We start from the raw sequence: 25524 nt of genomic DNA, 5'->3' as shown, positions 1-25524 counted from the left end.
CTCTTGACCGGATTTAACTTTCGAACAGACTTAAATCAGTTTTTAGCGTAGTGTGGTTAGGTTTTTGGGTCATTACATGTAGTTCGAGACATGTACATAGGTACTGTTTACATACAGATACGTACACAGCATTCAAGCTTGGATATGGCTCTCACACAAACTCGTCATCATCAACTTCAACTTCAACAACAACATCCTTGACAATCAAACATCCATCATCAAACATTCAGTCATTCATCATCCTTTGAATATCAACTTCAAATCTTTCGAACTTTACCTTTTGAATTCTTTTCAACATGTCAGGTTCATGGTGGTGGGGATCTAGTGCTCCTGTGACTGAGTTTGATCGTGTTTTAGGTAAGTCTTTCTTGACTAATATCTACTGGTTGATCATGGATTGACCTCCCACTGTTTGTCTATGATCTTCATAACTTCTCTCAGAGGCTTGTACCTCTTCGAATCTACCTTCTTCCGCTCCACCACCTATCACAGATTCATTGGCTCTCTCCGATCTCATCCGGTCATCTGCCGTACCCGCTTCTCATGCCGTCAAATCATTAAGGAAAAGGCTCACTCATTCCAATCCCAACGTTCAACTCTTGGCTACTACTGTCATCGATATTTGTATCAAGAATGGTGGTGATGCATTTCTAAAAGAGATTGGTGCTCGTGATTTTAGTGAAGAATGTGCTCAGATTTTAACCAATCCATCTTCAAATCGTGAGGTACGAGAGAAGCTTAAAAAAGAATTTCAGAATTGGGCTTTAGCATTCGAAGCAGTTTCTTTCCTTTCACATTCCGAGCTTGTTCACAACTATAAACGATTGAGTTCGCTAGGAATAGAGTTTCCTCCACGGGATCCTTCAGCTACAGCTGCGATGGTCGACTCCATGTCGGCTCCCGAGTGGCGGGATAGCGATGTTTGTGAACGTTGTCGGACACCTTTCAGCTTCACCAATCGAAAGCATCATTGTCGGAATTGTGGCGGAGTGTTTGATGCTCAGTGTAGTAGCAAGAGACGAGCCCTGGCTCATTTTGGTGTCACCGAACCTGTACGAATTTGTGACGGATGTGATCGTACTCTCAGCGCTGGAAATGCCTCAGCCTCAAAAACAGGACATGTAGTTGGTCGAAGGAACAGTTTCTCGGGTGAAAATCAGTCCTCTTCACCCTCAAAGCTCTCTATGCCAGGCTCTCATCATCGCAGTGCCACCTTTCATGCTGGTGCTGCTGGTCGTTCAACACATCGCTATACTCACTCTACACCTAATCAGCTTCAGCTCTCGAATCGCGAAGAAGACGATCTCGAACGCGCTATTGCCTTATCACTCCAAGAATTGAACCCCCCTCAACGTGCTCCTTTCATCTCTCGATCTTTGCCCGAGCACACCCCAGCACCGACATTTGCTCAAGGCCCTTCTAAGCCTCCGGAGATGTCAACGACAGAAGGAGATGATGATCCAGCTCTGGCTGCGGCCATTGCAGCCAGTCTTAGGGATGTTGAGAACTCGTCTGCCCATCAGCCCAGTGCACCTTTTCCCGCATCTCCTAGCGAAGGCAGTCGTCGGTTACCTCCCAAGCCGGTGTGTTGCGCGTTTCAAAGTACCTTGATCTCTCAGTCAACATTGAATGAGCTGATGATATGAAAATATTTAGCCGCTACCCTCTTATGAGCTCACATCAGAGCAAACAAATGTGTTGTACAATTTTTCCACCGATGTCGACTCGGCTCTTCAAGCCGGTTCACTCAATCCTTCTAATCCAAGCCTGAGGCAATCGCATGCCCAGGCTGAAGCAATTCGACCTCTTATGATGCGTGGTATTGAAAACGCGGACCGCAAGATGCGTGCGTCTTTCAATAAATCAATTTGCTCTTCCAAACAGCTGAAGTTTTCATCATTTGCTTGATTGATTCTTGTCTTGGTAGAATTGCTGAGAGAGATGAACGACAAATTATCAGGAGCAGTCAGAACCTATGATCGCCTACTGAGCGAGCAGATCATGTATCGCACGCAATCTTCTATGAGTTCTGGTACGGTAGATCACTCCCGGTCAGGTGAGCGTCTCGCCCGATTTGTATGAATGCATCGGCTCAAGGCTAGCATTGATGATGGAATCTTTTCCTTTCAAAAAACAAGCTTATGCTCCCCAGCCTTCCTACAATCCATCCCAAATCGCGCCTTATCACCTACAAGTCAGTGAGAAGCTTGTTGTTTCAGCTCACCCGAAAGTATCACGCTAAGCAGCCTTTTTGACTTCACTTTTCAGCCCAACTTCACTCCATCTATGCAACCTCCTTCAAATAACCCCACCTTAACGAATCGTGAAGTTCCCAACGGCCCTCATCAATCTTACCTGCATGCCGGTTATCAGCCTCATGCATCCGAAGCTCGACAGATGCATCCGAATGTGCCTTCATCTGAAGGTGATAGTGGATATAACTTCAATAGTCCTTATCATCCACAAGCTTCGCTTGGAAATGACTTGAGTGCTCCTCATCAAGCTTATCCCAATGGTCCCACTTCAACCTCGCCCGTTGACATGCGACCGTCTCCCCTACCTCATGGGTCTCTCGCACCAGTTGAACACACGCCATATAATCCTGCTACTGCCCAATTCAGTCATAACCCTCAAAGTTTTGCTACCAACTCGGAGCCTGCCAAGCTGAACCCCGAATCATCTACATCATCGTATCATGTGACCAATGAATCATCTTGGATAAATCAGCCAGCTATAAGTCATTATGACCCTCAACATCAAGAACTGAGGAGTGTGGTACCGGGTTCGACGTACTTGTCTGAACCAGGAAGTCAACCGATCTCAACATCACCATCGATGACTCATGGAGAACCATCAGGAATGTTACCAGTCTCAGTTGAACGACCAAGAGATTCACAGAATCCATGGAGTATTCCTCCAGACTTTCGACCTGAAGTATCAACCTATCCGGTAGAAGAAGTTCATGCATCCATACCTATCACTACACCTAGTTTTCCTAGTGTTCCTAATACTGAACCTAGATGGACACATGAATGGGAAATGCATGGAGATATGCAACCCAATAGACAAGAAGAAGTAGGACCATTGATTGAATTATGAAAGAAAGAAGGAAAAAAGAAAGAAACGAGTTGAGAATGGCTTGAAAGCATGTTGATTTGATTTGGATTTTTCATGAATTTTCCTTCTGAATCGAATGTCATCTTTTCCAGATTCAAATTCAAAGAATATCTATTATTCTTTATTTTTTTCTTTATGAAGTGTGTAGGAGTAGATCATGATTGGTGTTTCGTTTCTTTTTCTTTTGTAACTGGCAAATTCTTTTTTTATACAATACTTTATTGTTGAGGTGTGTACTAAAAGAATTGGAGATGAAATCAAATGATGAAGAGATGTTTATGATGAAAGTAAGGAAATGGAATTCGTCACAAAGGAAGTTGACTCTTGAATAATTTGAAGAGGTGAGATTGAAGTGATTTGAGATGAAAATGTATTTTGTAAAACTGATTTTGTACAAAGTGACTTGACGAATTGTTGACAGAGTTGAGAGTGGCTGTTATCCATCTTGAAGTTCGACTGTTCAACTTTAATTTTACATTTTGATTGAATCAAATCTGGCAGAAGTTCATCGTCGACGGCCATTGATGGCTAATTCAACATCAATACCTTATTCTCGTCTTTCAATAGACGATACTTATCATCGATCATCTTCATCATCAGATCTCAAAAATGGAATCTCAATCTCAAACATTCTTTCGATCATCTATCGATTAAAATACGTCCTACTCATCATCATCATATCAATCATTTTCTTTAAATCAATGATCGAGACTCATATCGAAATAGCATTTTATAAAAAAGGTTGGATATCTGAACTATTACCACCTAATCCAGCTCAACTCTCAACCCAATGTTTTTCATCAAACTATTTAAATCATACTTACGAACCCAACACCGAATCATTTCCATCTTCACCCAAGTATAATTTAACATTAGGAACACTAGGTTTGACATCCAAGATACTTTCAATCTCACCTGGTTTCCATTTACCTCATCATGATGATTGTTATAGGTTTGGCAAAAGCTTACCATCAAAACCATTGGAATCCATGATCCTTGGATCAGATCAAACTAAATTCTATCATCTCTATTGGCGTTCAGACCTTTCGCCTATCACCGAACGACAGATCATCACCTTACAATCATTATTATCTACTCAAGATTTCTCAAGCCTTTCATCTGATCCTACCAAACTTCGATCTCAGTTGATCTTATGGACAAACCCTTCGAGTAAATCACTCTTGAATGATCCTCTACTGGCTCCATTCTTATCAAAACATTCATCTCAATTAACTTTGAAAGTCATCGATCTAAATCAACTAACACATCAAACGCCTATGGAATCTCATCCGATCTTGAATTCCACTTTCGATAAACGTGCTTGGTTAGATGGTGATCTGATCAGAGTTTTGGTTTTATGGAAATTTGGTGGGTTTTGGGTAGATATGGATAATTTGGTTTTAAAAGATTTAAATGTATTAGGAGAACATGAGTGGGTAGTCATGTGGGATTGTTATGGTAAGTCAAAGTCTCAGGATTCCTAAAAAACAATCACCACGTTTCTTAACATGCACTGATTGATGGAATGGTCTTGTGATGTAGATAAACCTTATGAACCACTTAATGGCCACATCATGCATTTTCAACAACAATCACCTTACCTATGTGAAATGATGAACCAAATGTCACAAGGAACTCCACCCAGACCAGCTTCAACAGATTGGGGCCAACACTTATACTATAAAGTATACAGATCTTTAATTTCATCTGGTGTCACTCCATTTAAAGTCTTACCATTCTGTTTAACAGATGGTAGGAGTTGTACATTGAGAGATAGATTACCTGATCCGTTTGCTAGCCTTCAAGAAGAGTCTAGATGGAAATGGAGTAAGGAACGTTGGGATCAAGTTGAGGAACGCTTGAAGGGTGTCTTTAGTATTCATTTACATAATCAATGGGATAAAAGCTTTCCTAAGGATGGTTGGATTAGAAGGATGTATGTAGAAAGATGGCCAAAAGAATTAATCAGCTAGAAGTTTGTAACTTGGTTTTGTAGATCTTTTGTTTGGTGGGTTTGGTTATGAAGATTAGTGTGAATGATTTGGTTTTTTGGTGAAGTAGTGAGGAGTATCTATGTGTTTGGAAGTGTAGGTACAATGAATGGATTTTGTTAATCATGATGACTTGTAAGATTTAGAAGTTTGTTAGACCCTGCATTTTGCATTGTACAAGAGTTTATAAGAAAAATCATTTAAAGGAAAGCAAATTGCATTTGATATTATTGATCTTCCATCAGATGATCTCCATAAATATAAATTGGATCTTGGGTATGTAGATAGTCCAAATAAGAAAATTCCAAACAGTTTGAGTCATTGTTCATTTAAATATATGGAGTTTGATCAATCTCCATACGTGCAGTCATTGACCAATCATCTTTTTCTTGCTGTCTAAAGACAATAAGATGTATTACTTACCATCAGCTCAATGGAGCTCATAATCATCATGTAAATATCAGGAGCTTCCAACACCCAATCACTCATTCCTCATAAGTAAAATCTCAATGATCATATAATCCAAACCCCAGATCAAAAAGACATCTATACAAAAGACCGTGACGTATAAATAAACCAAAAGAAAAAAACAAACATCTCATCTTTCAAGTTCTCAAAGTTATTCATTAAATATTCATTTTGATCTAGACTCCTTTCTTTTAGTATCCGTATCCCACCTTTGTCTTCATCTTTTTCCTACAACCAATCAAATCTTCCGTCCATTTTTTTGTGATCCCATTAAACCATAATCCATCAACCATACTCTGAGTCCCACCAATAAATAATCACGCCAAAGAAAAATATACCAAGTTAAAAAAATCTTACAAACCATTAATCTTATATATATATATACATAATTGTATAAGTATTATTGTATCAGAGTTTCATATAAGTTGATCTAATAAAATAGTAGTAATAATAAGAAAATCATCAAAAAGAATAAAAAGATAACATCAGTTGTACATACATTCTTCTTCTTGGTATGAGACTGATCCAAAGAAGAAGAAGAAACTTCAAAATTAAAATAAGTTTGTAATACGATAAGAGTTTTATAAGAAAAAAAACAAGTCCAGGGATTCAGGTTAGTTTTAAACCAATTCTTAAAGAATCAAGATCATATATAAAGATTCTACACACACAGACACACAACACACACAAGTATTATAAATGGAATCACTTCATATAGTTAAAAAATAAGATTATAAGACGTAAACTTTTTTGGGAAAAACACACAAAGGTTTCAAAAATAACAAGTCCAGAATTCAGGTTTGACTAAGTCTTGAAGCATCAAGATCATCTAAATATTCTACACACAAGTATGATAAATAAATAAGATTAAAACCAATTGTCTTGTAAAAATGTTTTGGTATGTATGTGTGTTTGTGAGTGTGTGTGAAGCCCTCGAAGTCTTTCTGATAATTTAACTAATCACAAGTTATATATATAATTTTTTTTTCTCGCAACTTCATGAATCCTGACGTCTCCTGACCCTAGTCTTTTCTCTAACCTGACCAAGATATTTCCTAAACCGACTCTTATTCTCCGTTTCTGATTCTCTAGGACCCGAAACCCCTCCATTATTCAATCCACTTCTACTTTGATTAGAACTACTACTTTGGTTTTGTTGTCTCGAGGTTTGTAACATCGCACGTAAGTTGGCCACAATTTGAGCTTCGGTAGGTCGATCAGTAGTAGAAGAAGTAGATCTTCGGTCTTCAAGATTTCCAAGACCTTCGAGTTGTGAACTTCCATTATTGGGATTCGTATTTTCACTAGACCCCTCAGTCGTCCTTTCACTCGATTCTTCTCCTGCAATCTTCGTTCCATCTTTTCGTGTTGATAAATCCCATCGACATAACGGACAAAACCGTGAAACATTTAATCTGTACAGAAAGATCAATCACGATCAGATTAAGTCAAGATGATGTTCCGAGAGGTACGGTCAGATTACGTACAGCCAAGGATCCACACATTCTTGATGAAATCTGTGCCTTGCATCACAAGGCAAGACACGAATATCGTCATCATCATCAAAGTCACAAACGCAAATGGGACATGTGACCGAGTTATTCACATCCCCGACCATCTCTGACACCTCTGTGACTGTTTCAGCAGGCAAATGGTCAGCTCCCTTCTCCGCCTTAGTAGAAGATGATTCCATGGCCCCGTCTATTGGATGAGGGTCATTTCCGTCAGACTCCTTTTTGTCTGGTAACAATGATGAACTCTCGTTACTTTTGGGTGACGTAAGGATGGCATTGACGGGTACGATTTTCGAAGGTTGATGATCATCATTGGAGGGAGAGATAATGGTGGTATCGGAATGATTACCTTTAACTTGATCTTCAAGCTGAGTAGATAATAAATTAGACAAAGCCAAAGATTCCAAGACGACCGAATCATCACCCGTTTCACTCCTCGTACTTTCAATCTTCACAGGATGTTTATTCAAACTTTGATTAGGTGACTCAATACATGTTTGACCACAATCTTGCATCATAAATGATTCTTCATCAACCGGTCCAATCACTGAATCTTTCTTTTCGGTAACTCTTTCGGATCCCATAGGTAAGATTGAACGACCAAACTTGACCACCGGAAAGGTATCCAGGATGGCTCTTGTTAATCCAGCAACACGTGTCTGATGACCCAAATTAGCATCTTCGCCATCCGTTTCATCAGAATCAGAAGGATGACCTCCAGTACGTGGACCGTATCGTTCAGGATGACGCATGGCCCGGATCGCTCCTGAGATGATTACGATCAGAAACCTACCCACAAAGGTATTAGGAGACATGAGAAGAAGGGTAGCCGGAATCACAAATAAAAGGACCCGTGCACTTAGTTTCTCATTAGCATTGATATGAATAGACCTTGATCAGATGAATCGATTAGATCAAGGAAGCAGCTTACATGAGAGTCACGCATCCAGTAATGGCATATAAGATGATCATAGCAAGTCCAGTGTTAGAACTACCACCTCCGTTGTTGTTATTATTGTTATTGTTCGAATTAATATTACTCTGTTGTTGAGAATTAGAGATAGCGTTCCCATTGGCAAGAGTAGCGATGAGATAGACAGGAGTAGAATTGTTAGATTTCGAAGGATTCGATTTCTGAGCTCCCACCGAGTTAGAGTTAGTGACCGCCAATTCGAATGCATTGGCATGAGGAAGTGACCGACGAAAACGAGTGTTATTAGACGATTCTCCAAATAAACTTGGAGCTGCATCAGGTGTAGATTCAGGTGCAGCGACTGATAAAGTTGAAGCAGGTGCCATTGCAGCTGCATAACCGGTTTGATTGATTTCATTAAGAATAGTAGAAGCAGAAGAATTGAGTAGATCAGACTGAAACCAATATCCAGATCCGACGACATTACTATTTGAAGAAACAGATTTAGCCAAAGTCATTGAAGAAGAATTATTAGAGATTGACTGACCTGAATTGAGATTCAATCAAACGAGCACCCTGTAAGTTTGCTGAACTAAAGACATCCAATGGTTTTTCGAAATTAAGAAGATATTCTGAATTCACACTACAAGATCTTGCAGTCAGAGAGTAAAGTACAGCAGCTGCTGCTCCACGATCACGAGCCAGAGTGAAGATATCATCGACCATTGAAAATGTTGAAGTATTGGTATCGCAGCTATGAAAAGTTGATTGAATGGTTGAAATGGATTGGATGTTTGAAATTGATTGATTGATTGAGATTGATTGAATAAGATTTAAAGTGGTCATCAGCGATCTAAGTCAGACTTGATTTGTTGAATGTTTTGAAAAGCTCAACCTACTTGATCATGGCAATCCAAGGGACATTGGCCGGAGGTTGAGCAGTAGCATTAACTTCAGAGAAATGAAGTAAAACACCTTGCTATAGAGGAGATAATAGAGCTGATGAGTTGAAGTGTGTGTGAGAGGGTAAAGAGTTCAAACTTACATGTAAAGAAGAAGAAGGTGTATTGTTAGCTTGAAGTAATCTATTTACACCATCTGAAAAGATTCCAATGGGATGCCAATTCAATTGAATAAACCAATTTGTATCAGTGATGTTAGGATTGATATTTTGAGAGATTGATTCGTTATTTGGAGTAGCCGGAATATAAGCATGAGTGAAGTAGAAGATATGATTTGAGAAGATAGTGATGATGAACAGATAACAGATGAATGATGAATTGTCTTTGAATGAGATTGAAGATCTTGATTTGATAGATTGATGAATCGATGGATTGATTGATTGATTGGTTGGTTGATTGAAGATTAGTTCAAGTGATAGATTGATTGAGTTGGATTGATGGTTTTCATGAGTTGATGATCTGATTGGATGTCTTGTTGGATTAAGTTATTGATGGTTTGGAGATGGTTTTGGTGAATTGACCAGTTTTGATTTTGATTAGTCAAACTTGAATGTGAATTGTATGCATAAATTAAATTAAAAAACCAAATCCTAACCAACTGATTTTCTATTTCAATTTGATTTAAATTCACGTCGTCCTGACAGCATCAATTACAACCTATTTTGGTCCTAGGATATCATATCATATACATACACTCAATATGCTTATATCATATGTAGTGCTCCGATGTGATATGTAACATGTAACTAGGTTTCACTTCACTTTTTTTTGATTTCTTGTTGGTTTTGATCACTTTTTGAATGTGTATGCGCTCTTCTGTTTGATTGATCCAGCAAAATGGAATCTCCCAATCATCAACTTCAAGAATTCAATCAAATCTTAAAAACCATTTCAGCTTCCAAAACACCAATTCAATCGATCCATCAAGCTTATTCATTCGCTTCATCTTCGATCTCACCTCAACATCAACTTCAATATTTACTTTCATCCATCTTAGATTCAAATCAATCAAATTCTTCAAAATCGAACTCAAACTTCAATTCTATCTTGATTCATGAAACTGGGTTTTGGTCATTATTTCATCAAATCTTATCAAACTTATCATCAGATCAAATCATTCAATCTACTTCTAAATCGTCAATTCAAGCTTTTATCCAAATCTCATTCAAATCTTTACCAGTCTTATTAAATCAATCAGATCAAGCCAAATATGTTTGTAATTCTTCATCAATCTTGATCAATTCAATATCAAATAGAATCTCATTCGAATCAATCACAGATCTCATTCAATCTATCTTGGAAGTTTTCATCAATCTTGAAAACCCCATCAGTTTGGAATTCGAAGAAATCATATTGATCTTGACTAATGAATTATTATTTAGCTTACCTCAAACTTCAAATCTGCGTAAAGGCATCACATTAGCTTCTGATCATCATTTTGTTCATTTATTCTTATCATCTTTATCAAAAATCGGGATTACTTCTTCAATCGGATCTTCATTACTTCGGTTCCTTACGGACTGTATCTTTAACATTGATCAACTCAAACGATCATTGTCGTTTCATACTCCATCACGTGGACTCGAAAAGGATTTAGATTGGCTCGTGAGTTTACGTTTGGTGGTTGTAAATCAACCTCAATTAGCTATCCCAGGTGAGTAACCATCTCTTTTTTCTTTTGGCACGAACTGCAAAACTAATCCGCTTGACTATCTATCTTCTAGCTATTCAATTATTACCATCCTTGATCCTAGCTTTGATCAAGGAGAGATCGGTCATTCAAGCCCATGTCTTTGCACCTATAGCGGCTACCTCTGCACGTCCTACTTCGAATGGAATCGATCAAACCACCAATTTAGAATCTGCTCAAGATTTCATCTTACATTTCGTTCTCTTTTCTCATCAACTCATTCAAACTTTAGTGCTTCCCTCTGATGATTCAAAACTTATTGAACATGCCATCAGCAGTATCAAAACTATCACAAGTGATCTTTTGGCCGCTAATATATATTCCCTTTCTAGTCGATTTCATTTTGAAGTCATCGATCAAATTACAATTGCATGTATAGACCGTTTGATCGAATCACCTAAAATCGCTACAAAATCATTTCAAACCTTATCGGATATCTTAACAATTGATTATAGAATCATTGAAGCTCGATTACCTCAAATCTTACAATCTTTATTTTCAAAAACCTTTGACGACTCTTCACTCTTGGTTGCCATCGATACATTTCTCAATGCGTTGATTGAATGGTTTTCAAAAGCTAAACAAATCCCTCAACTCCTCAATTTCATTCACGATGCTCTTGATCAGAACCTTTCAAAGTCTTCATTATCAATCTTGATGTCCACCCCATTGAATAGCTCAGTCACTATTCGAAAGTTACAACACGAACTTTTGTTGTCAGTCTCATCAGCTCAACTGAATCAGGCGCATGCCACTGCAAGTGATCGACTTCTCAATGCCTATCGTACCATCTTTCCACCTCGGGGGATTGATGATGAAAGATCTTCTAAAAAATCAAAACGATCTACTGAACCTACTGAACCTACTGAATCAACCATGGCTGTCGAGAATTCCCAGAATGACAAAACTCCCCCGTCAGAGGTAGATGTCGCTAGATGTGTTACTTGCAGTCACTTTTACATTGTCCTTGCCACCGCAGCAGCTCGCTCCTTACTTCATACCCAAGATCCACCGTTGGCCGTGGCCTTGGATGATACTCTACGTGAACTTACGGGAATGATATCGGATCTGTGTCCTGAATCCAAAAAGAACAAGCGCGCGAGATCTTCAGATGGACTTCTGAGCACACCAGGATTACAAACCGTCGTGGCTACTATCTTTGAGATCCTCAATGCTGTTTCCGAGCTTCGACATTCTACTACCAACTTTACTCCAAAAGACCTATCAAGGTGGCTCAAATTCTCATCAAAGGCTATGAATGAAACTTGCGAATTGAATCCAGCTCTCGTGGTACAGATTGTCAGTCTTCCTCCTTCACATCATACATGTTTGGACAAGTGATTGAAATTTCCGTCCAGGCTCAAGCTGCACTGTTGCAGATATCAGCGAGTGTTACCTCTGATGAAACTCCCGGTGATTTAGCCTCGCTGGCTTACGATGTCATTCTTCGACTGCTGGATTTCAAAACTCACGAGGATATGGATACCGTTTGGAATGGTGCATTTCACTCTTTGACCTCTAGTCAGATACCATGTGCGATCTGGTACAACTTTAGCACGATTCATCTCTCCAACTTTTCTGATCTTGCTACCACTGAACAGCTCCAGAGCTTATCCAAAATAATCCTGAGGTGTCCGCCGTTCCAACTGACTCAAGCTGTGGAGGAAAAAAATCAAGCTGCGATTCCCAAGCGTGGCTCAATTACTTTTAGACAAGTTAACGCGGCCTTAGTAAGCTCGCCGTCTCTCCATGAACTAGACCGTGTATGCACTTCAGTATTGCAAAGTGGATTAGATCTTCTACGACATATATCATCATCTTATGACATTAGTACACCGCCATCTAGAGATACATCCGAAAAAATACTCTTGGAATCTATTGGATTATTCGCGATCCTAGCTAAACTTCCATTGGATTGCCTTTCAAAGTCAAACAGAATTGAATATCTACAAAAGAGTTTAGATTGGAGTTTGAAAATCTTATCAATGCAGGCCGGTTCCTCAAAAAAGAAGTCAACCAAAGAGGATAAGATCCAGGCGCTTGTTACGAATACCAATATATACTCGATCCGATATATTGCATCTCTGATTTGCGCGACAGAAACTACTGTAGATGAATCCTTGATGAACAAAGTCGTCTCTCTTGCGACACTCTTACTATCAAAGAAAATCAATTGGGAATCAAATGATCAAAACGATGTGGTTTTTGAACTATCGGAGATTTATATTCAACAAGCGATATCTTTCATCTTTCGCTCTATGAGTAGCCTGAAGTTGAAGTCTCCCAAAGCTTGGGACGAGATGTCGTCGGTTCTTTTTTCTTGTATAGCAAAGGCATCATCTCATGCGGATCACGACGTTTCAAATGTGAAAAGTAACGGACTCGTGATCAAGGCTATAGATTCGATCATCAACTCGATCAGTTCTTCTGCTCCCAAACGTGGCGTTTCAGATCATCAAGTACATGAGTCTTGGATCGAGTTTGTCAAAGCACTTGTTCAGTGCACTGGTGAAGTCGTAGGATCAGTTTCGATGATGACTTCAACTTTGAATCCTTTTCAACTCGAGATATGTAGCTCGCACTTTCGATTGGTTCGTATAGTCGGTTCAATTGGCCTTCAAGGTGAGTTTTTGTCGTGATCGGCTCATTGTATACGTGTATCTGACACTCTTTCTATCTTCAGACAAGGTTCGAACGTATAAAATGCCCATAAGGAAGGTGATCTCTCTTTCCGAAACCTCTTCTGCCACTGAGTGTCAAGCTCTATTACCCTCAATCAATTCTCCAAATCAATCACTCATCCTAAAAGTCGTGGAAGAAATGGTCAACTTGCAACGAAGCCAAGTCACTCCTAATGGACAGGACACACTCATCAAAGCATTCCAGACTTTAACTCTGTTATATATCTCATGTCTAGTCCATACCAGAGGGGACGGTATCCAACAAGTTAACGAATTGAAGCATCAATACAGTTTAGCTTGTCGTATGGTATCAGTTGAAGAGTATTCAGAAACATTATCTGCACTCTTGGAACATTATGATCGAGTGTTGTCGAGTCTCAATATCACGAGCAGGAGTGTAGGAATGGATGATTCGGTCAAACAACTCAAAGCCACATTAGAGATTGCATCTATCTTGATACTTAACGCACCTGAAGGTAAGTCATCATCATTACACTAGATGTACGTGTCATGAAAATCTTTGCTCATCTTCAATTGGCGATTTTTTGTAGGTCTTGGTAAAGTCTCGCAAACTTATCTTTCATCCTTCATTCGAAGGTTTCAGCATCCAGTCTTTGGCTCTTTACAAAGCTGTGAGACGATTCTATGGCGTAGTCGATTTCTAGAATCGATGTGCACTTACAAGGCAAGCTTCTAATCATCTGAAGCGACATTCCTTTTTGTGTGTCATGGTGCTGATCAGAAGAGGAATGTAGATCAAATTCATTGGACGTCAAGATATAGCTCTCATCCTCGAACTAGTCCTTCAATCGCTTGCATTACCAAAATCGAATGAAGAACCCCACCAAACCTCCGATCTCACTCCAAATCAAACATCCAACAAGTTTACTCGAGAGATTTATCAAAGTTTGATTACGATCGTTTCACAACTTTGTCGACACAGAAGAGAACATATCTTACCTGTTTTCCATCTTTTGATGTCAATCTTACTTGGACTCTTAAGACCGATCTGTCAACCGGTTTACCTTGTTGATCAACAAAACGAAGGAAGATCTAAAGCTTTCTTACCTACTCAAAAGATGATCAAAGAAGCTAAGAATGAAATGCCATCTTGGTCTTGGATCGAATCTGTACATCAATCAGATTGGAATCGATTGGGATGTAATTCAGAAGAAGGTTTGTTATATAATAGGTTATTGATTGGGTTAGGAATCAAGACGAGTTCGATGAAGAAGAAGTGCAAGAGTGATGATCATAAGCAGCAAGAGGTGATGGAAAGAAGTTTAAGACCTCAGATCGTTTCATTACTTCCGGCTCTTTCGAAACATTCTACGTTTTATTTGGTTGAGTTTTTGAAACTTTCAACTGGGTTTATGGGGATTCGAATCAGTTCTGAAATCGAAAATATCTTGAAGAATGGGATTTATGTGGTTTTGAATTCGATGGGAAAACATGAAAGAGCTTCGATTGGGAAAAGGTTGTGTGAAGATTGGAGTTTGGGAACTCGGGATGAAGAGATTGGATGTCTTGGAGTAGGTGTTGTGGGAGGAATCGATTTGGAAGTTGGGAAAGAGGTTTGGAGGAAGATCTTGATTGGTTGGGAATCAAGTAGGTATAAAGGAATTGATTGAAAAAAAAATCAAACTTCTAATTGTTCGGGGATTGGGTTGGAGAGATTGGATTGGATTGGATTGAATTGAATTGGATTGGATTTGAAATTGGATTTGAGAATTGATCTTATACAGTATTTTTTGGTCTTTATATACCTAAATAGGATTCTTTTTAATTCAAGTTTGTTCAAAACATAGAGAGTTGATAACATTTGCTTAATTGATTTAGACATTTTTTGATTTTTTAGAATCAGTTTTTATGGTACACTTGGAGCGCGTTCACTTTTTGCAGTTCCCCTAGAAACTGGATCCTAGAAGAGCATTTTGATACATATGGCAAAGTGATTTTTGTGAAGAGATAAAAAAAATTGTTTTCTTGAGAGAAAAAGTGAAACAGGACAGTGTATTACAGTGTTTGTCTTGATGGTCCTTGAGCACATGGCAGTGATGGTATAAACAACCATCGACCATCATGTTGGACACTTCCAATTCCATGTGGTCTTATCAACATCTTCTTGAAACCCATTCAATCTCATCCTGTTTGTGTTCCAAGCTGGCAAGGAGTTCCTTGCCTCATTAAAGACCAAAAAGATCCTATGTTGAACTTTGAAACTGTACGGAAATCAGTATACCAAGAAGGTTTTTGACAATGAGGGTTCAATGTATCAGCCAAGCATTGTGTGATGAGATTCTTATACATTATTGGCAACTCTGAATCCAATCAAGGTGTTGGAGAACAATTCCAATGTTCCGGCGCTATGGTCAGTAAGTATTTTAAGGATAATCTGGATGCAATTGTTTCTCTACAATTAATTTATATTGTGCAACCCACTGCCGATGGAATATGTCCAGAAAAAAATTGAAACAGCCCTGGGATGTTTCCTTATTTTGAGAAATGTGTGGGTGCTATTGTTGGCACCCACATCCCATGCATTGTGCTTCCTGATCATCAACCAGCACATTGATACCACAAAGGAGACTTAAGCCCAAACATGCTAGCAGGCTGTCCTTCAATATGTTATTTACATTTGTCTATGTGGGTTTGGAAGGGTCTTATGCTGATGCTTGAGTGCAACATCAAGCACTCAAAAAGAAAGGTTTAAAGTTCCTCTCAAATTGTCACGGAATGTATCTTTGGTGTCTCAAAAATGTGATTTCCAATACTGGCCATGATGCTGTGTTAAGCATACAAGACTCAAGTAAAGATTGTGGTTGCTTGTTTACACAACTTCATTTGAACTGAGTCTGGAGAAGATGGTTTCAATGAAGAGGATATGCATTCAAAGAGAGATTATGTACAGTCAAGGCTTGCATGTGATGATGAGCCAGATTGGACTGAACCCAACCTGTGAGAACATAATAAAGCCAATGCAAAGTGTGACAGGCTTTCACAATGGATGTTTGATGATTATATTAATGCATCTGTGGCTCATTGGCATGTTTAGAGCTTTTGTTTTTATTGAAGATCTTCAACATTATGTATTACTATTATATGAGTTGTGGCTATGCAATCCATTATCTCTGTGTTATTTCAAAGTGGATCTGTTTGAACGTGTACCAAATCATCTGCATTTATATTGTTGAGAAACCTCACAGCGGTAAAACACGCTTCAGAACAGGCCGTGCAATTGTTCCACTATATAGCGGGGCAAAACCCTGTACCCAAGGGTAGCTGTATCCTGGGTACAGGGTTGGAACTAACTCCTTTTCCATCAACTGATTCAAACACCCCAGGATGCATGGTGTAGGTGTGTTTTTAGACAAAGTTATGTTTTATTGGTTATGTTTGGTGGTCATCTGGTATTTTAAAATCAATTCCAAATCACTTTTTATTATTAATATCATTGTGTACACATTAATTATACAATCTAAAAGAGTTGTAGCAATGAAGAAAAAGTTGAAGAATCATAAAAATATCAGAAGAGCTTTGAGGGGTGTTTTTGGACATGGGGATGATCTGACAGAAGTTAGGAGAGTGTCTAGAAAGATTTGAAAATTGTATTGAGGAGTGTACTTGAAGAGAATGTGGAAATCAAGACTCTACTCACCTTTGATTATAACCAGTACCATAGATAGGATTGACAACCACAGTTTGGCTGTTGTCAAAAATAATTCCGGGGGGGGTTGTGAAGTGTTGGAAGGGGTGGTCATGGCAGTGCATCTTGTTTCTTATGTTTGAATCAATTGATGGAACAAAGGAGTTGGCAGGAGTTAGTTCCAAAGGCTGTATCCAGGATACAGGGTGTTGATGCCATATTGTCCTCATACTTTCTCTGCTACATTTAGGAATTCACCATTACTTAATGGTATCACCCCGCCTGGTCCTGAAGACAAAAGCAGTATATTGTCTTTATTTGCTGAACTTATTGACATCAGGACTCTTTTGGTCGCCAATACTTGGTTGAGGAAATTGAACTGTTGTTGTAAGTGAGTGACCTGTACCTCTCCTGCCTTAGCAGTTTCAGCTTTACGTAAATGTAGTTTTGCAAACCAACAACTGTTATTTTCTCTGAACTCTATGTGGCTCCCCAGGGTTGCTCTGTCTTCCTTCTTCCTGCGTAGCAATCTCCCTAGGATGGCATATAGAACACCTTGATTACTATCAACTAACCATAGGTTCCTTTGAAGAGGAGGAACAGTTATCTGATTGTGACTGGGGTCTAGTGGTTCACCATGTCTTGTTCTTCCTTGTTACAATGGGTCACATTCAGGAGGAGAGATACAACCTATGTGTCTGCTGGTGGTTGTGAGCTGTGTTGCAGGATATGCCACACCCACATTATGTCCAATCTCTTGGTTGTCACAGCTGTAATCACTCACATAGGTCTGTCTTCTTTCTCTAACCTCAATTATGCTGCCCAAGCAATAAAGTTGTAGATGGCTTTGTTGGTGATTGGCTGACCTCTGTCAAAACCTCCAGAGTTAGTAACCACCAAGTGTTTTCATTGCCCAGCGCTTGTGGCTGCGGGTTTTCTGGCCTCTGACACTTTGTATTTTGCTACCTTGAAATGTTTAGGAAGAGGTGCTACCATTGATGGTGATTTTTTTTGGTTTCTTATTAGGCATGTTCAACTGTCATTTCTACAGGGAGTGCAGTGTCTCAAGAGGCAGGTCTGATATGGTCAGGGTGGCATGTTCCTGGTGTGCCTCAGTGAAAAAAATGGATGTTCAGAAAGGGTATTAAGTCCAAAGGGACTCTTACTGCTAAAATTTCTGAAACATGTTTAGATGAGTCATGCCCTCTTGAAAGCAGGTCTGTTGCATTGTCCTCCAAACACTCTCCTTTGCCTTATGCAGCAGTTCATCTGGTGCAGCTTGTTCTTCATCTTGATCCACTTCAATTGAAACATAGGTTATTTGATAAACCATTCCTCACCACACCCTCTGCAACTATGTTGTTGGTTTAACACAGGAATTCTCTTCCTTCTACCTCATTGAAACACAAAAGCATCAGCAGGCCCAGACAAACTGCCACTGTTTTGCCCAAGGCTATGTCTTGCCTCAAGTATTTTTTTCTAGTGAGACCCATCCTGATCTTAGCCCACACCACGCCCTTCCTTTCCAATAATGATGCATATCCCATCAGTAGTCAACACATCCCCTACCCAGAAAATTTCAAGTATGCCTGGCCACAGGATTATCCTTCTTGGGTCTGTGGTCCCCACCACCCTGCACCATATCAACATGTCTTCAAGGACTGCTTCTGGGATATGAAACTTGATGCACCCATTCCAAAAACCATCCATACAGAGCTATGCAGTGGCATTGGAATTGGGGGCCAACTAGCAACAAATGCATCAACCATCCTGCCATCTTTGCTGCCTCTTTGTACATGCCCTTCCCGTCTTCCACAAACCTTTTAATTTTCTCTGATCTTTTCCCTGGCTTATCATCTGGAATCCTAACTGTTTTGATCTTACCATCCCAGATAAGACCTAAATACTTATGTGTGTGGCGAAGCTCTTGCCACTTCTTGGAGTCTGTGACAATGCCCATCTTTTTGCAAGCATCTGCCATGTCTTTCATGATGCAATGTTTGATCTGTTGTTGGTCTTGAAAAATAGGGTTTCATCTATCCACCAGAATCCTGTGTCAGAACCAAATTTGGACAACATTACAAGTTTCTGCGAGCATCCACTGTCTGTCCAAATGTGCCAAATCCAGCCATGCCTTCAAAGGTTACCTGTGCCTCAAGAAGGATGTTGCCATCAAATTATAGCACCATAAGGTACAGCCACTGTGATTTCTTTGTCAGGATCTGACAATAGTCTTGCCCATTTGAAAATAACTAACAGTGGTACGCCTTCATTGTGTAGCATGAACTTAGCAACCTTCTCAAAATTGTTCTGCAATGTCTTGAGACTGCTTTGTCAACTAGGGTAATCACCAAGTTGACACATGGGTATCTTCTTGGCAAGGAGAGATTGTTGGTTGGTTGTACGTACCAGTTCTTTACTGTTCTCTACAGCATCACAAGGGTTTGTTGTGAAGAACACAGTTCTTGGAATACCTCCTCTTTTAAGAAAACATCCTTCCTGCAACAATTCATTGCTTTAGGTTTTCTTGGACTTTTTGCTCTGATGATTTCACTTATTTCTGGTTATTTATGAAGAAATATCATTTACCATAGATTTGTCTTTCTGGTATCCCCTGGTCAAAACCTTTCACAAAGCCTGTGAGCCCAAACACATGTGACTCTAACAGACCTGTGTCTCTCAATTCCTGGTTCCAAATGTCCCAGTTCATCTCACAGGGTCACACCTGTAGACCACTTCTTCTAATATTGTCTCACCCAGACTCTTAATTTGCCACTCTCCAATCCTTAGGTTAGGTCATAGCTGATTTTTAATTGCAGGGAACAAAGGATAGTTTTGGTAAGTGGATCATGGAGGAATTCTGGCAGATAGGACACAATAGTTTGGTTTGGAAACATCAGTCAGGATCATGGCTTGTGTATGGGATAGCAACAAATGTCTTGTGCAATAGTTAATGGGACTTGGGGCAATGGGTATGCAGTTGAATCATGCTTATCTCACTTCACACCATTCAAATCATTGGACTGCCACCCCATAGACTTGACTTTATACTCACTGGTATTTTGAACAACTTCCTTTCCCATTGGACCTCCTGTTATCATAACAGTTAGGACTCCATCTACAACTTTGAGCCCATCTGGTTTCTTTTTGCTTGCATCCTTGATTTTGGCCGCCATAGTCACAGCACTGTCCTTGTTGCTACTTCTTATCTACACACTTGCCCACAGCTTGCAGCTTAGATTCCCACTGGTCTGTAGGCAACCATGATTTTTGTTAATCCCTCTTTGGTTTTTACAGTGGTTATTGGGTTCTTCTTTAACAAACTAGCCAAGGGCTCTCCTCTTGGTAGGCTGGTCTCCAGGTCTATATTGTATTTGATTCCTCCAGGGGAAAAGAGGTTTGACAGGAATGCTTTCTTTCCAAAGTTATCACACAGCAGCTTCACTTCTTCAAGAATTCTACTTTGAATTTCCAACATGTTCACTATCTTGCCACGTGCTGTAGTCCTCATTACTCCTTCTTGCACGCCTTCACAGCATCTAAGTACAACCATTTAATCCATCAACTCCCTGAGCTCTATGGAAATCTCCTTATGGACTATCAAACTTTGGAAAAGGTAATCCAACCAGTGTCCTTGATATACCTTGAGAGCAGAGTAAGACAGTCTAACCACTGTTCATATTGAATTGTATGTTTCTCCATGGGAGGGTTGCCTCTGTACATCCATACACTTGCTTCACCTTTTTGATCTTGGACTCAGAAGGTGGTTCTGTTCCTTCTTGTGCTTGTTGGTCTTGTACCAACCAACATTTGTCAAAGACAGGTAGTGGAACATGTGCTTTGACAGTCCGGACATAGTGTCCCAGAACCAGCCAAGCAGAGTAAGGATTTTTGCAGTTGTTGTGTTTTATCCTTGAGAATCAGCCTTCTGTTCCCCAAATCATCTCTGCTTGGCAACACCAGCATGGCCTTTGCTTTTGAGGATACATCTAGGTCTACTTGGCTTGTGGTTTTGACTCTTGTGGTTGGATGAGACTTCTTGATGGTATGTGATGTTGCTGGTTTGTAGACTCTTGGTACATTTCTCTGGGAGGCACTCTGTAAACCTGACTCACAGTCAGCCTGGAGCAAGGGTATCATTGCCTGAGGTTTAAGGTTTACCCAATCTTTGTGTCTGGGTGCTTGAAGACAAAGGATTGCTTGCTGTTCATGCCTGACGTCTGCCAACCCTGGGCCAGCAACGCAAGTGTTGCGTGCTGCGCTGCGCTTGCGTTGCAGTTTTTCTGACCGCAATGCACCGTAAAATCCATTTTGAAGTTGCGGCCTGACCTGCTGCGCAACAAGATGTGTCAAATTTTGAGTTTTTTTGGGCCGCAGCAACATTTGTTGCATTACTGCCCAAAAAAACTTGAAATTTGACGGTTTTTTGGCGCTGTTGCGCCTTTTGCGTTGCGTGGCGGGCGTGGCGGTCAGCGTGCCACGCAACCCAGGCTAATGTTTTGTTGTTGTGGTACTTACCGCAACACAGCGTCTGCCGCTGGGCTTTGTTGCGTGTTGCGGAGCAAAGCACCAAAAAACACGCTTTCTGCGGTGCGGTGCGTTGCTGGCACAGGGTTGTGTCTGCCAATAAATTTGAGAGGTATTCTTGAATAAGCAGGTATGGGCTGGTACGGCTTTCAGGTACTTGTTCGAAAAGGCTCTCTGGGGTGTAGCTGCTGGCTTGCTTGTCAGGCATCAACTCCATAAATTTACCAAGAAGGGAAGCTCATTTCATATGATTTCCATTTGTGTTTGCATCATCAACACATGGTCTCCGTGGGCTGTTATAGTCAATCACAAATCAACACAGATTTGTAAGTCTTTGTTGTTATGATCTTTGGGGATCACTCACTCTAGCAGCACAAACCTTCCAGGAATTTCCTGGCAGCAGCTATGAAAGCTTGCACATGTCACTTGGCCGGGTCTTACATGGACTTATTGCAAGTACTACATACCACACATATAATTGGCATTGCTGATACATGATTGAGGCTGATCTCTGGTATTGTCAATATGCAGACAATGTATACAACAGTGTGCATTCTATGCTTCTAGTTGAGTTGGAACAAAGCATGTGGGATGGAAAGAAGTGGAACAGTGGAGTACTGTGGCAGGGAACATGAGTGGAATAACAGGAAGCAACCAATGAACTTGGAGGTACTCACTCAATACCATTCCATCATTATGTACACTTCCCTCTTCATCTTGGGAGTGTCTGCTCTCCTGCCTTTGCGTTTATTGGAGTGAGTGTGAGGTTGCCATGCACTATCTTTGATTTCCAACCTGAGCTCCACGTCTAGGATGGCTACTCCATCCAAATCATCTTCCTTGACCTCATGAACGTCACCTCAAGTGGTTCCCATGGGTCCTGCATTGACAGCACTTGTGATTTTATGGGATTCCGGGTTGTTGATGCTTGAACAAGTCAATATGATGGGCCCTTGACTGTTTGCGCCATCTGCGGGTTCACGGCTGAGTTAGAAATTTATCTTGAGCCTGCTGTTAAGGAAGGGGTGTTGGCGGCTGCCAACATTGCTCAACTCACACATGCTAAACTTTCTTCAGCTCTTGACAAACTTGCTTCCATTGATTCATCCACTTGAAAATTTGATATGTTCTAGAATTTCTGTTATAAAGAAGGGCTTTTTGTGATGTAATGAAGAATTTTTTAGAACATGAAATTTTCAATAGGAAAAACTTTTGGACTTGGAGAATTGATGATCAGATGAATTTGAGCTTGAAGGGGTAAGTCAGTGAGTGAGTGACAAAAATTCTGCATAAAAATTTACCACAAGAATCCTGTATGCAGACTGCCGGCTTGTACCACTCAGGGCTTACCCCTCAGCTCCACTAAGTCACCCAGGGCTTTCAAACCAAGTTGTGCCTTCTGGGTTCTCAATCAAAGATGCCAGCTCACAGGCTATTACAATTTGATGCTTAGATAAAAAGGACAATACAAAGCATTCACTTAGGTGTGTGAAAATACCACAAACCATAGAAAGCAAAAAAAATATCTTGTACACAATTAGTTAATTATGACAATGATTTGTACTTTTGATCAAATTTTTATAGAAGAAGAATCAAAAGTAGAGATCAGTTGATGATTAACATATTTTCCCCCAATTGCATAATGAAAGCTCTCTCCAAAAAGAACCTCAACTATGAGACTTTCAAACTCTGGACCATTCATTCATGGTTATTAGCAGCCTCAACAATCTGCGCATTGGATTGATAAGGTTCTTTTGTGATACACATGCACATCTGAAATATGTCAATGATTTCCAAAGTCTGACAAACGATCTTCGAAAAAAGTTTCATCATAGTCATGAAGAATTTGTAAACATGAATATAGGATCTCCAGATGTTTAAATGTCTTTCCCTTCTCGTAGGCTCGCTGGCTGAGAGGGAATTTTCTAAATCAGGATATCTTTGCAAATTAACGCAATCTCGGTGGACACAAGATTTGGCTCTCCATTTCACGCTTTAACTACCTTTGAGCCAACATCCAGATCATTCGTGATCAGCCGCGATAGATCTTGAAAAAATGATAAAGTGATCAGATCAGAGTTCAGAAGACCTGAAAAATGTGTGAATGCCAAACAGCTAAGGATACTTATACAGCCGTTCCACAGAATAGGCTGAAAAATCATGTACGACTACATAGGAAAGAAGAGTCTGACAAAGTGATGCACTCCATATCAGGGATGAAATAAATGTATGCGTCTCCTGTACGAAGTGTAAATGAGTCATCATTACCTAAGAAGGCTGTTCGGCGAGGGACGCATCTGAAAGATCCTTCAAAATTACCCAGCGCTACCTGAAGCCTGTTGCTGCTGTTCTTCTACGCAAACTCAACCAGACCCATTATGTATCCGACTCCCTGAGAAAGACGTCTGTAGATGTCTGGGAAGAAAATCACGAAGAGTGTTACTTTCATAAATGAGGAATGGGAGGGAATGCGATTTCAATTTTCAATGAGATGTTACCTCGGGGATGGATTTTGGCGATCAGCAAGAGATAAAGATCGGGCATTTAAACTGTCGAAGGAGTATGTAAGTTTTTTGTTCTCACAAAACCTATGACAATGCAAAGCGGTAACTATAATAAATTCTGGTCTTTGTGGCAATGCACACATCTGGGTCACTCCAGATATGATCGGCCCACCGATGATGACGGTGACTTGTGACACACGGCGAAAAAAATTCTCTTGTTTTGTTTGCTGCGGCATCTGTTGATGCCCACAAAAGGAAAACTCCGCCTAGCGACTTGAGTAAGCACGAATGCCCAGCTTGCCTTGTAGCGTGAACAAAAGAGTCATGCGAAGAAAACGGTGAGAGGCGATGGCTCTCAATGGCTTTGTTAAAATTTTACAAAACCCCAATGACGCAGCCGCTGCCGGGGACATACTTATCTCCCTGGCGAAACGCCGCGCGATGGGTCGCGGTGATCCAAGGTCGATGTGCGATGAGGTCAGTTTCTATCAGACTGATCCGGTCGACATCCCACTTTGGATACGAGATGGGGCAGTGAACCATGGGAGTGCGTGGCAAGGTGTGGATGCTTGATCGAGTTGGAGATCCGACGCTCTTTCTTTCGAAATCTATCGACTGGAAGATTATGCGCCGAAGCCAACGTGAGCTTTTGATGGGGGTCAGTGGCAGAACCTGGTTAGCTGTTTAGAATCGAATCTTGGCTTGGAAGTCTTGACCACAGCCTGAACGAGAGTAAGTTGAAGCATCAACTTGGACTTCTTCACCCAGATCAGGTCGCTAGATCTACTATTACGTCCTGTTCGGGCACGCTCTGGTCGTGATTCTGAACACAGTGCTTCGGTCATCAGGGTAAAACCACCCCCAATGATCAAGTCATCCTCACCGGGCCTGAACTCTTCTTCTTGGGAAGATAGGTAGGCCCCATAGCTTGCCGCTTGTCTGATGCGAAATCCATAGTAATGGTAAGAGGTGGATTGCAATTATACTACACAAAGTTGATTCTGGAACTTTTCCACAAAATTTCCAGAACATTTTTCAGAAAGCGAGAATGCTTCTGCACCCTGGGCAAAAGGGCATTCAAACATGTACTGTTTTTCACAAGTCCAGGAGTCAAGAACACAGTCAAATCTCTGTTCTGGGGCAGTTCTGGAAAATTTGTGGAAAAGTTCCAGAATCAACTTTGTGTAGGACAAATGTTGTTCTAGGCTTCTGAGCAAGCACTGGAAGGGATGATGTGAAAACATCCTCATTTGATGTAGCAATGGCGGTGGCAAGTGGCTAGAATTCATGCATGCTCGTCATCACAAATGGCGAGTTGGTTGATCTGAAAGAGCCGAAGAATGAGATTGTGGGTCCTTGCAAACCACCAAGTCAACCGCCCCACTCTGGTTTGACGCTCGTTTATTTCTTTGCTGAGCTTCACAAGGCTGTGTGGATGAATAGCTATGGATGTGGAAGTGAGAATGGGATGATCCGATTTGGTCGCAGGTTACCTATGCTTTGCTCTCACT

The 25524-nt window shown here is 40.4% G+C and overlaps 4 protein-coding genes across 4 annotated transcripts; 3 read left to right on the top strand and 1 right to left on the bottom strand.

Annotated features, from left to right (window-relative positions):
* Window positions 1-219: 219 nt before the first annotated feature.
* Window positions 220-3406, top strand: MELLADRAFT_118517 (uncharacterized protein; the record flags this gene model as incomplete). The annotated part of the gene is made up of 6 exons (XM_007418139.1): window positions 220-357; window positions 442-1583; window positions 1657-1846; window positions 1928-2056; window positions 2139-2194; window positions 2269-3406. The coding sequence occupies 6 exons, from the start codon at window positions 297-299 to the stop codon at window positions 3097-3099; spliced, it is 2409 nt and encodes an 802-aa protein (XP_007418201.1).
* Window positions 3407-4502: 1096 nt separating this feature from the next.
* Window positions 4503-5090, top strand: MELLADRAFT_95609 (uncharacterized protein; the record flags this gene model as incomplete). Its single annotated transcript, XM_007418121.1, has 2 exons — window positions 4503-4575; window positions 4660-5090. The coding sequence occupies 2 exons, from the start codon at window positions 4503-4505 to the stop codon at window positions 5088-5090; spliced, it is 504 nt and encodes a 167-aa protein (XP_007418183.1).
* Window positions 5091-5604: 514 nt separating this feature from the next.
* MELLADRAFT_79676 (uncharacterized protein) lies at window positions 5605-9451 on the bottom strand (the record flags this gene model as incomplete). Its single annotated transcript, XM_007418118.1, has 6 exons — window positions 5605-6991; window positions 7064-7879; window positions 8022-8489; window positions 8551-8757; window positions 8903-8982; window positions 9049-9451. The coding sequence occupies 5 exons, from the start codon at window positions 8908-8910 to the stop codon at window positions 6574-6576; spliced, it is 1917 nt and encodes a 638-aa protein (XP_007418180.1).
* Window positions 9452-9802: 351 nt separating this feature from the next.
* Window positions 9803-15209, top strand: MELLADRAFT_79675 (uncharacterized protein; the record flags this gene model as incomplete). Its single annotated transcript, XM_007418117.1, has 5 exons — window positions 9803-10619; window positions 10690-11954; window positions 12014-13277; window positions 13339-13812; window positions 14120-15209. The coding sequence occupies 5 exons, from the start codon at window positions 9803-9805 to the stop codon at window positions 14965-14967; spliced, it is 4668 nt and encodes a 1555-aa protein (XP_007418179.1).
* Window positions 15210-25524: the final 10315 nt, after the last annotated feature.

This window comes from Melampsora larici-populina (genome assembly GCF_000204055.1).
Source record: "Melampsora larici-populina 98AG31 unplaced genomic scaffold MELLAscaffold_85, whole genome shotgun sequence".
In the NCBI taxonomy this organism is placed as follows: domain Eukaryota; kingdom Fungi; phylum Basidiomycota; class Pucciniomycetes; order Pucciniales; family Melampsoraceae; genus Melampsora; species Melampsora laricis-populina.
The sequence above is the reverse complement of the archived record's forward strand: the minus strand, read 5'-3'. Positions and strand labels throughout refer to the sequence as shown.